We start from the raw sequence: 16,977 nt of genomic DNA, 5'->3' as shown, positions 1-16,977 counted from the left end.
ACTTTTATTTAATATAAGATTACAATAAATTGTAAACATACAAAAAATAACATATATTTCTGTGTATCATAATTAAATATTAACCCATTTTAATGTGATCAATGTTTTCCTTTTAAGAAAAACCAATTATAGTTACCAATTTAACTTAAAAATAAAAAAATTATCAATTTTGAGCTTTTAATTCTTTTATTCGTTGCTCATAATAAACCATACACAATGCTTCTCCCAACCTCATTTTATTTATAATTACACAATTTATAAATTAATTAAATCGGTAATTGTTATTATATAGAAATTATATAAAAAATAACACGTTCATCACACTACTAATTAAACATACTAGTTACAGATAAGGTTTTAACGAGCTTAAGAGAATATTTTTTGCTATTATACATTTCTGCACAAACTATTTGTCATTTACCCAAGTGAGCAAATGACTAACAGAAAACAAAAATACTTACACAAAAATAGGCATTGTTACAACATGTAACCTAAAAACATCTTACTGCTAAGTCCAAATGTTTGACTAAATCTTGCATTAAGTGTTCTCCTGAAAAATTGGAAACTATCCCTACTTGCTATAACACACTAGCAATGGCATCTTAAAAGCTTTGATTTGTACACAAGGATCACAAGCATATCCCAAATCACTTCTTCTGAGTGATCACTAAACAAAAGAAAGCCACAACTCGAGCAATTATACCATACAAAACGAGGGCAAGCATACAAATAGGCCAGTCTCCGACATTATAGCCATTATTCATTAGCGAACTACACCGAGTAATCAACCAAACTCCAGTGTACCTAAGAAAAATAAAAAACCACAAGAGTTACATGGTGAAAATAGAAGGTTGTTGAAATTAAGGAATCTTCATTAGTTAAGGAGCAAATAAGGAAAGAGAATATTAACTCACTAATTGAAACCGACCTTTCAGCATTTGCAATGATAAATGCCTCTAAAGCCCAATTTGGGTAGCACAACTTTACAAGGATCTTCATAAAGAGAGTGTCTTTCTTCTGGTTTGCAATGAGAGTCATAACAACTGGGAGAAGCACTGACCACTAAAAGTGATAAGAAAACAAAAAAGGGTCATATTACATTATATCAACAATTTGAAAATGTGTATATGTTTATGATCCGTACCAATTGTGCTGGAGCAGGCTCAAAATAAATTGCCATTATATATGCCATGCCAGTTACACAGTACACAAGGCAGAGCAAAATGACATAATTACTTGCGAAACTTGACCTTGGATTGCTAAAAAAATAGAACATGGACAGATAAACTACAGGTTTTATGACTGTATTGAAAATATCAATTGAATCTTTGGCCAAAAAATGTGCCAGATTGCTGATTCCAGATGCACTCTCCCTCCAATATTGTAATTTATCCAGAGAAAATGATCTCAGAGCTGAAATCTTGCAAAGTAAAGCTGCAAGTGTTCAAAATGAATGAGGAAAGAGACAAATCGTAAGGAGCAAGAACTAAAGTTTGATACAGCTAGAGCCATTCAAAATTTTTACAGGAATCTAAATTAGAAATTCAATTAACCAACAAAGAAAAAGTAGAATCAAATTTGGTATGGAGTTTTGAAACTTACAAACAGCAATAACGGTATAGGTATATCCGAGGGACCCAAAGGTTTCGTCATTTACTTTAGTAAGAGTTCCTAATATAGCACCAGCAACCAATAAAAGAAGATAGTCAACTGCTTGTGATTTTCCTTCTCTTAGCGTCTGCTTACAAACCCTGAACACAATGAAAATGGTTAATAATTAACTAACGTAATCCACAAAGTATATAATTCATTGTACGACAAAAACCAGAAACAACTCAATTTGTTCAAATATTCACTATGAATTTAAACTTAAGCAAACAGATTAACTAAGATTTCAAGTTTCATGCTAAAAACTCTACTTCATATCATATGTATGTTAAGATACATAGATAGTTACTTGACTCTAACTTCACTTTACTTCTTATTATTAAGTAGACTTTAAGCCTAACTCAATCTTATAAAATTAACGTATAAGATGAGGTTTCCACCCACTTATATATTGTACACTCGTCTTATCCCTAGTTGATGTGAAATCTCCAACACTTACACTAGACAAAGATGACAAACTTGATTAAAAGAAGCTAGAAATCCATTCGTGTTAGTTAGTTAACTTTAAGGGCAATTGTATCTATAGTAAACCTTGAGGTTTCATAATTCATACCGTCCAAGGTAGTATCTGTATTGTCGAGCTACACCAGGAGTTCTTCGATTAGACAAGTCCTTAGTCTTTAAGAAGGTTGCTTCTATATGATCTTTTCGCATCTGAACATTACTCTTCATATCCTCCCAAAACTCTCCAGCAAAGGATTGATCATCAACTTCCTCTAGGGGCTTTGTTGGATTTGCCTCAGTGCTATTTGTTGAGGCTGCAGCAATTTCATCAGCAAAATGAAGCATATCTGGTGGTACTGGGTAACTGTTATGTAACATCCATCTGACAGGAAGCTGCTCATGAGTCACAGCTCCATTTGGTTTCACTAAACCTTCCAAAATGTCAATGAAATGGTCGGGAGGATTCACTCTATCAGGTACATTGATTCCAATGCCAGCAAAGTATTCTTCTACTTTCTTAACAGGACCATGATATGCAGTAAGACCACCTTTGGCTAGAAACACTATATCATCAAACATTCTGAACAAAGTATAGCTGTATCACAACAAAACCAGAGTCAGACGTCTACTATATATTGTAAGGTGTATGTGTACTTCATCAAAAAGAGAATAGGATAGGAAGATCTTACCTTGGTTGATGAAGTACCATGCAGATATTTACCCCTTCTAGTGCTTCACGACGAAGTGCTTTAAGCAATAAAGTGGAAGATGCACTGTCTAAACCAGTTGTAGGTTCATCTAAGATTAATAATGATGGCTCCATAACCATTTCCATCCCTACATTTACACGTTTCCGTTGTCCCCCAGATATACCTCGTTTTTCTACTGTCCCAACAAGGGAATCCCTCACTGCCTGGAGTCCTAAGGACTCAATCACTCTTTCAACAATCAGAACCTTGTCTGGTTTTGGCATATCCGCGGATAGTCTTCAGTAATAAGAAACAACCATGTAAATGAAATTAACAATGAAAAGAAGGCAAAAAGATATGCAAATTCATGAGAAAGTTAATGCAATCATTTTGAATGAGACAGTTAGTGCATGTGTTCACAATAAAAACAGGAAGAGCAGGAAAAAGGGAGCACATCATATTAATAATATGTGAAGTGTTTCAATATTAATAAATTGATCACACAACAATTATTTAAAAATAACCTAAAATATTATGAAGAAAATAGTCAAAAACATGGCATACTAGTCAAAAGATTGATAAGCATGAGATTAGGAATGAATCATATATAACTGCTAAAAACATTCAAAATAAAGTGTGCTAAATTAGTTAACCTTTGAATGATGTACAGTGAATTGGAGGTAATGTAACAAAGTTAACATTTATAGCATTTATAAAAGAGCCACAAAGTAAGTTCTCCAAGGTAAATCAGAAACCTGCATCTTGCACTGAAACGAAGATTTTCTTCCACGGTCAAGTTCCCATGCACAATATCATCTTGTGGAACAAAACCAATAATTTTCCGATAACAGTGAATGGATTCGGCCTTTCCATTAATTAGAATTGATCCTGTCATAGTGCATCCTCTTGCCTTCCCTGCCAATGCAGAAAGAAATGTAGTTTTGCCAGCTCCTGAGGGACCCATCACAGCAGAAACTCTACCCGGCATGAGTTTACCATACACACATCTCAGTAGATGTTTTCTTTTACCTTTCAAAGTGAGAGTTAAGTCCTTAAAAGCTACCTCAATCACAGGCCTTGTTCGAACCTCACCTTCTGTGGCCATCGAAATAACTCCGGAGAAAGTCAAGTTCTTGTTTTTCTCTTGTTGAGCTTTCTCCTTCTCAATTTGACCATAAGCATACCTTAAAATTTGGCTTTGTGTGTGTAAATTCTTGCCCTTTGGCATCTGCTTTTTGATGTTTTTATCTCCAATTTGTAGGTTGAATCCTTCATTGCTATGTGGGTCATCCTCAAGGGAATTCAACATTTTAGTAAGGTTGGTAGGTTCCTTTTTTTGCACGTCTGAAGCTGCAGACTGTTGCTCATAGCTTGAAGAATTTTGTACCGATGGCAAAAACGTATCTCCCATACCACGTTTAGCTTGGTTACCAACCTTTACGGTATCTGATTTCGCTGATTTTTTCCGAGAAAAGGTTCGAGATAATTGCTCACCTAATCCTCCCCCTTTACCTTTCTTAGCAATATCTTTTGCTATTTTCCATCGTTCCCTAGCCTGCACAGTTTCCCTTACCTGTCTAGCAGCAGCTTCTCTTGATTTCGCCTTTCTCCTTTCTCGAGTAACTAGAACTTGATCAGAACAATTATAAATGAAGATCAGGAGAGTGCTCAATGCAACCTGCAAGGGGGAATGATATCAAATATGATAAACTGTACACAGGGAGAAGACATTCTTGAAAATATTTGACAATATCTCATGTTATTTCAGAGCATATGCAAAAGTATGAACCAAGTAAACTTTGGGACATTCTTGTGCTGATACCATGTTGCATTTCTTCATTGTGCAACAAGACAACCATAAGCTCCAATAATGTGCATGTAAAATAAAACACAAATGCTATGATCTTCAAGAATAATAACTCAAAACCCAAACCATATCAAAACCCTGATAGAAGCATGACAAGAAAGTTGAATAGCATACTAAATTCTACTTACAATAAGTAAAGCGCCATAAGCATGCATATTTTGGTTTGCTGTGTTTGGATTGCAGGAACTCAAGCTGGAGCATTCTGCAGAAATGAACAATATTGACAAAGGTTTTGAATTAGTGCCCTCAAATCTCAAACATGATAGATCAAGAAAATAAGACAGTTAAATTCAATTATTGACAGATAATTTCCATGATCTAGCCCATTTATGATATCAACTTTGTTATAAGGCTTTCTATTATTACAGTCTCCTTTATGGACTCCTATTTAATGACATAGCGATGTAATAAATGGACCAAATAAACTATACTTATGATATATACAACAACAAAAACTCACTATTTTGATGAGTAGAACCCCTCCTGCAATAATATCTGAAATTAGGAAAAGATAACCAATTAGCATGAATGCTCGAAAGTGAGTAGTACTAGGTTGGTTGCAATGTGCATGAAGACTAAAAGCACGTAATAATGGAGTTTTATTTAGATTGAATAACAAAAAGGGGAATTTTGATAAATTAAAATGGGCAAAATAAGGCATGGGATAAATCAATACCCACTATCACAAGAGACTTTACGTGTTGTAGTGGGGCAGTATGATCCTGGAGAACAAAAGATATCACTATTGTTCACCACGCCCGTCCATATGTCAGCACTGCCACAACTATGATTTGTTTCTCCCTGAGGTATTTGGTAACTATATCTGAAAATTCATTTTCAGTGTTGAAGTTCGAAAACATCACTTTGAGTAAAAGAAAACTTAGAAAACAATCGAGAAGTAGAACTTACGGGTCACATACTCCAGTCGCATTATTCAGTTTTGCAAGTGGACAATAAGAACCTAGTGGGCAAGCTTCATACAGAGGAAAATCAGATAGTTAAGAAAAAAAAAAAACCGTGCCGACTGATTTTATTCATAAAAGATAATCCAAATTTTAAACAAACCGAAGCTGCTTTCTTCGTGATATAAAAAGTTAGCACTAACAAAATCAAACTCTAAGAAAAGAAGATAAAGGCTTATGTATGCATTATACACTACTATTTTTAGTTTAGCTAGAAAAAGAAAAACTATTTACACATTAAATCATTTAGCGGTATATTGGATGGTAAATTAATAAAGCCAGGTTTAATATTGTAATTTTGAAGAGATTCAATAGCTCTAACCTACAACAAGAAGATTTGTGATGATAAAATTTGCCATGTAGGTTATTCTAGAATGATGTTAACATTAGTAATCTTTTTAAGAAACTCTAACTTGAAGACATTGTTCCTAGTACTTTAGGAGAATTTTTCTCTTTGACTTCGGCATATTCAGAACAGGTCCTTTTCTACAAGCTTGGGTATATATACTAGTTAGATTAATCTCATTTTCAATAAATTCTTTTTGATTCTGGGTATATATTATGCATTGGAGCTGTGAAGGCCAAAATAACAAATACACCAATAATGGGGGAGATGCATATGCAGGAAAGAGTATTTGATGGATGTTTCAACAACAAAACATGTTTGTCTCAACAATGAACAGAATTTCATCCTACATTGGCAAGTAATGGTAAAAATTAAAGAGGTATGACATACTTACGTATCATGCAAGTCAATCCTTGAGGGCAGAAAAACCCCTCACAACAAGCCTGACAGTTGCTGGTTCTAAAGGGAATGTCCTTTATGTCTTTTTTGAGGTCAAAATTTTTGCCAGCACTACAACTCCATCCAGGTTCACAACCAGAAACCCACGAAGTCAAGTTGCAATTCCTGTTAGGTTTTACATAGTTGCTAGATGTTGCCCCTTGTTCCAGGAAACCATGGAAGTAATACCTTATTTCAGCCACAGTACATATTCTATCTCTGAAATCCCCTGTCAATCAAACCACATTACCCACTTGCATGAAATAAATGACATGAAAACAGCAAACTAAATTTCATCATACACTACAATGCGAAAACGAAAGCTGATACCTTTTTTCTTAACACAAGAATCTACGAAATCCAACCTTCCTTTAAAATCAAATGCTTCCTCCCAATCTTTGTGCCTGAAATGCCAACAGTTCTGTCAGCAAGGAATCAGAAAAGCTTCAACGCAATGGAATGAATGCATGCGTGCATGCATGGTTGGTTAGTAGAAGGAGTATAAGAGGAAGCAATGATATATAGAAAAGGAGTGACTCACACATCCTTGACGCAGAAACCTAAACCTGCTTTGATATCCTTGTTTAAAAGAATGGCGAGGTTTTCAAGCTCCTTGTATATCTCTTCGGTGTAAAAGGATGGGGCGAAAGTGTTATCGGCGCATTGAATCGTGGGGAAGAAAGGGATGAAGAGGAAAAGGAAAGAGAGGGAAGAAGCATGGTTCCTCATTGGCGTAGTGTGGAGGAGGATGAAGGAAGCAGGAGGCTATGGAGAAAAGCATAGCATTGCATGGATGAGAGGAAGAAAGGAAAGGAGGAGTCAAAGGCTTGCTCATTGGTAATGGTTTTGCTTTGGATTCAAGAAATGGCCCGGAGAAATGGGTGGCTAGATTCAAGCATCTACATTCTTTCCATATTCTCTCTCTTTCTCTTCATCCTTTGCTTTTCGCTAAAACACTTTCCATGCTCTATCTTTATTTTTTTGACTCCATTTTAGTATTCATTTCTTCAATATTATCTTAAAATAATAGTATATTTTAGTCAAGCATTCTAGCAGTAATATAAACGTGGGTGATAAAAAGAAAAAAAGAACGTGACTCACTTCTAAATTTAGTTATTTTTTATTGAAATTTACATAATACAAAAATATAAATAATTAATTATGACTATTACTTAAGCTTATTATCTCGAAGTTAAATTTTGACTTTGAAAGAAATAGATATAATTTTTCATGGTTTAATTTATAATGTTATTGTGGAAAACAAGAAAAACTATTCATTATCTTATAACTACATTGGTGGATGATGTAATGATCATAATTATATAACGGATAAAATTAATTAAAATTGTGAAATAACTACATCATATTTTACTAAAAGAAATTGAATTATTTAATAAAAACTTAATTGAATCATTTAATAGTTTAATTTTAAAAATTTATCTCTAAAATTACTTTAGTTAACTAATAAGTCTCTTGTTCATTACTTTCTCTCATTTCCGTCCAAACCTTGCCTTCGCATTGTCGTCGCGAGCACACTTCTAACAGCAACTACCGCCAAACCCATGTCAAATTGGGTCGGGAGTCTTCGCACGTCTTTCACCTCTACCCAGGGCCATCGTTGCCGTCTCCGGTTCGTGATCGTCGTTGGCCGTTCATCACCGCTAGTTGTTTGACTGAATTTGAATTTCATCGTCGTGCTGCGACGTTGAACCCTTGGCCACCGTGCAATTTCTGACGAGGGTTCACTCTTCGCCTGTTAGTAATTTTAAAACCCATTACACAGCTTTAATATTGAGGTTGAGTCAATGTGATTTAATTTTATATTGTTCTCTTATATGGCTTTGAATGGGTGGGTTCTTGTTTTATTTGATTTTGAGACTGTATGTGCCTTTGTGCTTGTGATTAACGTAATGTCTTGTCTTAAAATGGAGAAGATGTCCATTGTTGTACATATGAGTTTGATTGCTGTACACATATTAAGTTGTTTGACTCTGAAGGATGATTTAAAAGAGATTAAAAATTCATTTTAAAAGTGTTACAGTATAATTTTAGATTTGCTAGATTTAAGACTTATTGAGAATTTCTTATAAAGGTATTATTTGCCTTCACCTTTTTAAGGTTAAATTTAATTTAGTTAATGTTTAGAGATAAGTTTAAATTACAAAATATATTTTTGTTTGGCTAGATATGCAAAATAAGAAATTATGTGTTGAAATGGTCAAAATAACGGTGATATGTTATTAGAATAGGATTGAATTTTGTTAATTACTTCATTGATTATATATTTTATTGACTATATATATTTGAATCTAGTATGAGTAATGAATTGAAATCAAAATTATTATTATCTTTAAAACCATTTTATTAATAATATCAAGGTCTTGAAGAATGTTCTTAAAGTATCCAACAAGAATCCCAAATAAGAATCTCAACTAGATGATGAAGATAATAATTCTTATGACATGAGTTTCTACTTAAGAATCATAGGTAATAAATTTGATTATATATCAGAACTTCAAAAATATTTAAGAAAGAATTTGAATCTTATACAAAGTCAGTTGAGTTAATGTTTTATGTGACATCCCAAAAATATAGCATAAACCATAAAATCAGAAAATCACATTTAATAATATTTCAGTACAGTTTTCCAACTAAAACAAAACAACGCTCAAGGACGAACGTCCTTGAGTACAGTCTTACAATAATAACAAAACAGACGTGCAAAGCCGCACGTCTTCAGAGTTACAAATGAAAAAGCCGAACGTACACGAAACTTGACCGAATGGTTTACACAGCACAAATACCGAACGGTCTATCGGAATAAAATAACAAGACAAGATGGTCGAACGACCACTCTAATACTGGCTACATAACTGGCCGAGCGCCTCACTGCTCGGTCTTCACTTCGACATCAACCAGGTTCTCTTCATTCAGCGCCTCTTCCAAACGCTCGTCTCCCTCTGCTCACATCCACACGGATGATCATTGCAATGACAAGACGGACGTACAAGGACAATAGACAACACAAGGAAACGAAAGGGTAAGCTTACTTAATTTAACTCATGCATCAACATAGAATTTCAAGTAAACAATTCATCATACATGCATATTTCAACATACACATTCATTACATAACAACCCACTTTAACGTACTCACTAAATAAAACTCAACACGACTGACTGTCCGGACTGTATGAATTCTGCGTAGTTACAGGCGTTCGTGCACCCGGGTGGTGTGGTAACTGGCATTCTCATCAGCTGCCACCCGAGGTTAGTACGTCCGTCCAAAGTACCTCTAAGGACGACGACCTCCTGCCATTCCCACGCATGACGTGCGCCTCTACTTGAGGACGATCACTCACGGAATATCAGGATTGAACAGCCAGCATTAACTTCCCACAGTCATACTTTACGAATTTCAACATTTATCTGAGTCATTCCTACCTGGAACGCTCGTTCAATAATCATATTTTCATTTCATCTCGTATACTTTCCAAAATTACTATTCATCAATGAGTCGTCCCTAACTGGAACGCTCGTTCAAAAGTCACAATTTGCTTTCATATCATATATTCTCAACCTTTATAATTTCATATTTATTTTCATCATTTCTTTGTAGACTAAAAAAAACGAACGTTCTGTCCCCAATAAGGCCGAGGACGAACGCTGGAAACGGGACCAAAGGGCGCTCGTTCGAATCAGAGAACGAACGCTCAGTATATGTCGAGCACCATTTTGAGTGGGCGCTCAATCTAAGACCGAGCCCCTGTTTTAGAACGAGCGTTCAGTCTAAAACAGAACACCCTACAGGACGAACGCTAATCTTAGAAACCGAGTTCATTGGGACGAACGTTATTACCTTGAGAATCAGTTAAATGAACTGACGCTCGTGAATTTTAAATAAATGACCGAACGTGGCAAATCTGAAGTTGGACGTACGCTATTTCAATAAAACCGAACACCATTAAGAGCGAGCGCTCAGTATAAGACTGAGCCCCATTTTATGACGAACGCTAGTTTCAAATCGGGGCAATATTAGGACGAACGCTCGGTATAAGACCGAACACAATTTAGAGCGAGCGCTCAGTGTAAGACCGAGCCTCATTTATAGCGAACGCTCAGTATAAGACCGAGCGTCAATTAGAACGAGCGTTCAGTATAAGACTGAACATCAATTAGGACGAGCGCTCATCATAACACCGAGCACCCTAAAGGACGAACGCTCAATTCAAAACCGAGCAGCATTCTGGACGAACGCAGACATCTTGAGCGAGCGCGAATATCATTTAGTGCGATCGTTCGGTATAAGACCGAACGCCAAACAGAACGAGCGTTCAGTATAAGACTGAACAGTAATTAGGACGAACGTTCGGTATGATACCGAACCGTACTCGGACGAACGCTCCCATTAAAACCGATCAAACAAAAGTACGAACGCTCAACAAGGCAGTGTAACATGAGGACGCTCGTCCTCGACCAGGAATCATTCCAAATGAACGAATCAAACTGTGACCATTTTAGATAAGGAAAAACCGAACGGTTAAAGACCGTTCGGCACCAACATTCATTATCATGGAAGACTCTTTTCAATTCATTTATAGTGCAGTTAACCTCAACATGTATTTCTCATAATTTCATACGTTCATATCAGCATCAACTTCCACATTTTATTCAATCCGTATCATGTAAATTCATATATCTCTTTTTTTTTTTACCAAAAATAACGGACGTTCATACATTCAGAAAATCCAATATCATGCATTATATTCATACAATCAATTAACGAACGTTCATACCATTCATTCATATCATCCATCATGCATTTAAATAACGAACGTACATATCATTTAATTTCATCAAACTTCATACAATATATTCATGCGAACGTTCATACACATACAACAAACCAGTTAAATTAAATAAGCTTCCCTTACCCGGAAATGAACGAACGTTCACAGGCGCACACAGACGCTCTCTACTCAAATCCTTATCACCAACGCTCGTTATTCCACTATCTGAACGAACGCGCAGAAACCCACCTATATTTGGTCATATACTGTTAGGACGAACGTTCAGAATATTTAAGAACGAACGTCATTTTTACAAAAAGGTCAAACGCTGAGAATCGAAAACAACACTCGTTTGGACGAGCGCATAAAAGAGAACGAACGCTACGGGACGAATGCATGAGCAACGCATGAGCGAACGCTCGTCAGCTAAAGAAAAACGAACGTTCAGAACAAAGTGGACGAACGTTCAATTCGTCTCAATTTGGACGAACGTCCAATTTGAAACCAAATTGGACGAACGCGATTCTGCAGATTCTGCAGAATCATAGGTTTTCCAGAAAACCAGAAAAACCTCCATTTTTAACTTTAAAGCTTTTGGATTTCTACAAAAACAGTGAGATTAACTAATCAAAACGAAAATTCTAGCACTCCTTACCTCTTGAAGACTTCCTTTGTGAATTCTTTGAGTCTATCTCCTCCAAATCTTCAAAAGTTCTCCACTTCTCCTCTTTCCCAGAACTTTCAGCAAGAACTTCTCCTCTCTCACAAAAATTTGGCAGCAATCCTTTCCCCTCCCAGCAGACCCATAGCTTCCCTTTTTAACTTCCCAAACTCTTCCCTCTTCCCCTCTTCTTCTCTTTCCTTTTCTTGTTTGCTTTTGGTTTTGTTTTCAAAGGGGGAAGCAACGTTCGCTGTCCCTTTGTGGCAGCGCACGTTCCTTCCTCCCCGTTATCTTTTGTTTTTTTTTTTTTTTTTTTTTTTTTTTTTTTTTTTTTTTTTTTGAGGCCTGACATTCCCCCCAACTACAAAAATTTTCGTCCTCGAAAATTAAGACGTACTCTCAAACAGATGGGGATACAAATCCTTCATGGCATCTTCCACTTCCCATGTAGAGTCGCCCGTCTTTTCATCCCAGACAACTTTCACCAATCTGACAGCTTTCCTCTTGTAGTACTTGGTGTTGCTATCTTCAATGCGTACCGGCTGCATCTCCAATGTACGATCTTGACGAAGACGAATATCTTCTAACTCTAATATGTGAGAAGGGTCGGATACGTACTTCCGAAGTTGAGAAACGTGGAAGACTGGATGCAAGTTTGATAACTGAGGCGGCAAAGATAACTCGTACGCAACTAGCCCGATCTTCCTCAAGATCTGATAAGGTCCGATGAATTTGGGAGACAACTTCTTGGGTCGAATGGCTCTCCCAACTCCCGTGGTCGGATGCAGTCTAAGGAAAACATGATCTCCTGCATCGAACTCCAAGGGTCTTCTCCTCTTGTCAGCGTAGGATTTCTGTCGACTCCTGGACGTCTTTAGCCTTTCTTGAATCAACTTCACCTTCTCAGTCGTCTGCTGAATGAGCTCTGGTCCTGTTAACACTTTTTCCCCTTCCTGAAACCAACACAATGGCGTTTGGCATTTCCTACCGTACAGAGCTTCAAAGGGAGCCATTCCTATGCTGGCTTGGAAACTATTGTTGTAGGTGAACTCTACCAAAGGTAAGACTTCATCCCAAACGCCCATGTGATCTAGAACACACGTCCTCAATAAGTCTTCAAGCGTCTGGATGGTCCTCTCGGACTGACCGTCCGTCTGAGGATGATAAGCCGAACTCATATGGAGTTTGCTACCGAGCTCACTTTGTAATGATCGCCAGAACCGAGAAGTAAATCTCGTGTCTCGGTCTGAAACAATGCTAGACGGAACTCCATGTAGACGAACAATTTCCTTGATGTAAAGCTTAGCCAGGTTCGTCATGGACATCTTCAGATTGACTGCTAGGAAATGAGCACTCTTCGTTAGTCGATCCACAATTACCCACACGGAATCATGATTCCTGACAGTTCGAGGTAAGTGGGTCACGAAGTCCATCGCAATGCCGTCCCACTTCCATTCCGGAATCTCTAACTGCTGAAGTAGACCGCCTGGCCTTTGATGTTCAGCCTTGGCTCGTTGACACGTTAAGCATGATGCCACAAAACGTGCGACATCACTCTTCATTCCCGGCCACCAGAACGACTTCCTGAGGTCCTGATACATCTTAGTCATACCAGGGTGTATGCTAAGACGACTGTGGTGTCCTTCCTCAAGAATCATCCTTTTTAACTCACCATCATTCGGAATGCACGTCCTACCCATGTATCGTAGACAACCGTCTGTTCCCGTGTTGAACTCCTTGGCCTGATCTGTACCGAGTGCGTTCAAGATCTTCACCAACTCTTCGTCTTCTCGCTGCTTCATTCTGATCCGGTCAAATACGTCACTGGAGATTCTAAGAGTACAGCATTTAATAACATTCGGTTCCAAGTCGAACTGTAACCTTAGATCTCTAAAGCTCTCTACCAAACTTAACTCTCGGACCATCATGGAGGAGACGTGAACTACCTTTCTGCTTAAAGCGTCTGCTACAACATTTGCTTTTCCCGGATGGTAAAGTAGTTCAAAGTCATAGTCCTTCAAGAACTGCAGCCAACGTCTCTGTCTCATATTCAACTCCTTTTGATCAAAAAGATACTTGAGACTCTTATGATCACTGAATACTTGGAAAGTTGATCCATACAAGTAGTGCCTCCAAATCTTCAAAGCAAAGACGACCGCTGCTAATTCCAGGTCGTGAGTTGGGTAGTTCTTCTCGTGAACCTTCAGTTGTCGAGAAGCATACGCAACCACCCTCTTTTCTTGCATGAGTACACAGCCCAAACCCTGATGAGACGCGTCACAATATACCACAAAGGGTTTAGCCGTGTTAGGTATGACCAGTACCGGGGCGCTTGTTAACTTATTCTTCAATTCCTGGAAACTTCCTTCACACCGATCGGTCCAAGCGAACGGTTGATCCTTTCTGGTCAGCTGAGTAAGCGGAGCTACTATTTTGGAAAATCCTTCAATGAACCGTCTATAGTATCCCGCGAGTCCCACAAAACTACGAACCTCGGTAACTGAGCGTGGACTCTCCCATTCCAGTACTGCTCTTACTTTAGCCGGATCTACTGAGATTCCTTCAGCTGAAACCACATGTCCCAAGAATGGCACTTTCTTCATCCAGAATTCACATTTAGAGAATTTGGCATATAACTCCTTTTCTCTTAGCACGCCTAGAACGATCCTCAAGTGATCCTCATGCTCTTCATAGCTTTTGGAGTAGACAAGAATGTCATCAATGAAGACGACTACGAACTTGTCTAGATACGGTCTGAAGATACGATTCATGTAGTCCATAAATATTGCTGGGGCGTTTGTCACACCGAACGGCATTACTACATACTCGTAGTGTCCGTATCGAGATCGGAAGGCTGTCTTCTGGATGTCTTCTTCCTTCACCCGAATCTGATGATATCCCGACCGTAAATCAATCTTTGAAAATATGACCGCGCCATGTAATTGATCTAGCAGGTCGTCTATCCGAGGCAAAGGGTACTTGTTCTTGATAGTCAGTTTGTTTAATTGCCTGTAATCTATGCAGAGACGAGAACTGCCATCCTTCTTCTTCACTAAGAGTACTGGCGCTCCCCAAGGTGATGCGCTAGGTCTGATAAACTGCTTATCCATTAACTCTTCAATCTGTTCCTTGAGTTCAGCTAACTCTGCTGGCGACATCCGATAAGGTGCAATAGAGATAGGTCCAGCATTCGACACTAAGTCGATAGTAAATTCTACCTCGCGTGGAGGAGGTAATCCAGGCACTTCATCGGGAAATACATCAGGGAATTCATCCACGACTGATCGTCCTCCATTCGATTTACTAGACGGTCGCTCATGATTCAAATCTTCAATTCGTTCGTCTGAATGCGTCATGATCAGAAAACAACTGGCACCATCCCCGATGTCTTCTTTCAATTGACCGAGCGTCACAGATAGATCCACTTCATACTCGTCTGGAAACACCAATTCCTTTGCACCGCAATCTATGAGAATGCGATTGGCAGCCAGCCAATCCATTCCTAAGATTACTTCTAAATCTTTCAAGGGTAGACAAATGAGATTCACTTTGTAATTTCGCCCCTCAACCTCTATAGGACACTTAACACATACAGTAGACGTCCTAACCTCACCAGCCGCTGGGGTTGATACTACCAAGTCGAACTGCATCTCGCGTTCGGCTAATCCCAATTTCTCAACACACGCCTTCGAAATGAAGGAGTGCGTTGCCCCCGAATCATACAATACACAAACAGGCATTCCAAACAGCAAACAAGTACTGGTGATGAGCGTACCTGAGCTGGCAGCTTCGGCGCCCGTGATCGCATACACTCGACCGACAGCTTGTGCTCGTCCACCCCGATCCTGTTGCATCCTCCCAGCATTTAGCGGCCTCATTGCCGCTCGTCCGCCCATTCTACACTCACGTTCTATATGACCATTTCTTCCACAACGAGTGCAGGACTTTACTCCCAATAACTGAGGGCAAGACGACCGGTAGTGTGGTCCTCCGCATTGGAAACACTTGACTGATCCGTGCTGTCCAGACTGGCCACCAACAACCATAGCCTGGGAATTAGATGGTTGTGCTGGGCGAGCATACGGCAACCTGTTTCGATTCAGATTCGGCCTGGATATGATCGGCCCTCTAGTTGGTTGTTGCTGTTTCTTCAGTCGTTCTGCTTCAGCCACATTTTTCTCTAACACTTTTGCTCTCTCAATCATGGCAGGAAAAGACTTAATGCAGAGGCTGGATATCAGTACCTTCAGATCACTTCTCAGCCCATTCTCAAACTTCCTGCACTGCCACACTTCACTGGTAGCCATGGTATTGAAACGGACCAGGTGCTTGAACCTGTTAGTGTACTCAGAAACAGACATATTGCCCTGCACCAACTGGAGAAACTCCACTTCTTTGCCGAAACGGACACTGTCCGGGAAATACTCCTCATAAAATTTTTCCTTGAACACTTCCCAGGAAATAAGGCTTTCAGCTTCTGTTAGTATCATCTTAACGCTTGTCCACCAGTGACTTGCCTCCCCAGTCAGCAGATACTCAGTATACGCTAACCTGTTGTCTTCTGGACATCGCTTGGCATTGTAGATCTGCTCCATGTCCCTTATCCACTGATCAGCTTCGTCAGGAAGGCATTTCCCATCAAACTTTGCAGGACGATGCTGCAAGAAATTTTCCAAACTCCACTCAGCCTGATGAGTAGTGTTTGAAGCAGATGCTCCTGGCGTACCCCTAGTAGCTGCAAGAATCTCCATCAGTTGCCTGTGGGTCACTTCAGAATTAGCGCGAGCAGCTTCGAGATTTTGTGAATTAGTCGCGTTTTGCTGCATCAGAACAGCATTCTGCTCTTGTAGCCTTTCGATCACCGATTCCAACAATCTGGTGTTGTTGGGCACATCATGTTCATTGGTCTGTGGTGGAGGAGGAGGAAGTCTAGGTGCCATTGACTCTTTGGAACGGAGAAAAGAACGAACGTTAGTCCTGTTCAAAGAGTCGAAAATAACTCATTAAACGTAATTTAAGCACACAGCAAAAACACAGTGTACTCATAACCTACAGTGTCCTTAAAAGAACAAAACTGCTCTGATACCACTAATGTGACATCCCAAAAATATA

The 16,977-nt window shown here is 38.7% G+C and overlaps 2 protein-coding genes across 2 annotated transcripts; both read right to left on the bottom strand.

The window, feature by feature from the left end:
* Positions 1–352: 352 nt before the first annotated feature.
* Positions 353–7,318, bottom strand: LOC124824813 (putative white-brown complex homolog protein 30). Its single transcript, XM_047297322.2, has 14 exons — positions 6,956–7,318; positions 6,745–6,818; positions 6,371–6,643; positions 5,578–5,641; positions 5,345–5,491; positions 5,129–5,163; positions 4,797–4,870; positions 3,557–4,479; positions 2,802–3,098; positions 2,222–2,707; positions 1,603–1,751; positions 1,145–1,434; positions 929–1,062; positions 353–804 (listed from the first exon to the last, which is right to left on the bottom strand). Exons 1-14 carry the CDS (start codon positions 7,141–7,143, stop codon positions 648–650), a joined length of 3,291 nt encoding a protein of 1,096 aa, XP_047153278.1. The 5' UTR covers positions 7,144–7,318; the 3' UTR covers positions 353–647.
* Positions 7,319–9,017: 1,699 nt separating this feature from the next.
* On the bottom strand, positions 9,018–16,839 carry LOC148194458 (uncharacterized). The gene is made up of 2 exons (XM_088095763.1): positions 15,641–16,839; positions 9,018–9,374 (listed from the first exon to the last, which is right to left on the bottom strand). The coding sequence occupies exons 1-2, from the start codon at positions 16,803–16,805 to the stop codon at positions 9,301–9,303; spliced, it is 1,239 nt and encodes a 412-aa protein (XP_087951889.1). The 5' UTR covers positions 16,806–16,839; the 3' UTR covers positions 9,018–9,300.
* Positions 16,840–16,977: the final 138 nt, after the last annotated feature.

Source organism: Vigna umbellata, chromosome 8 (genome assembly GCF_029865625.1).
Source record: "Vigna umbellata cultivar VRB3 chromosome 8, Vumbellata_1.0, whole genome shotgun sequence".
NCBI lineage: Eukaryota > Viridiplantae > Streptophyta > Magnoliopsida > Fabales > Fabaceae > Vigna > Vigna umbellata.
This window is presented reverse-complemented; position numbering and strand designations above follow the sequence as displayed.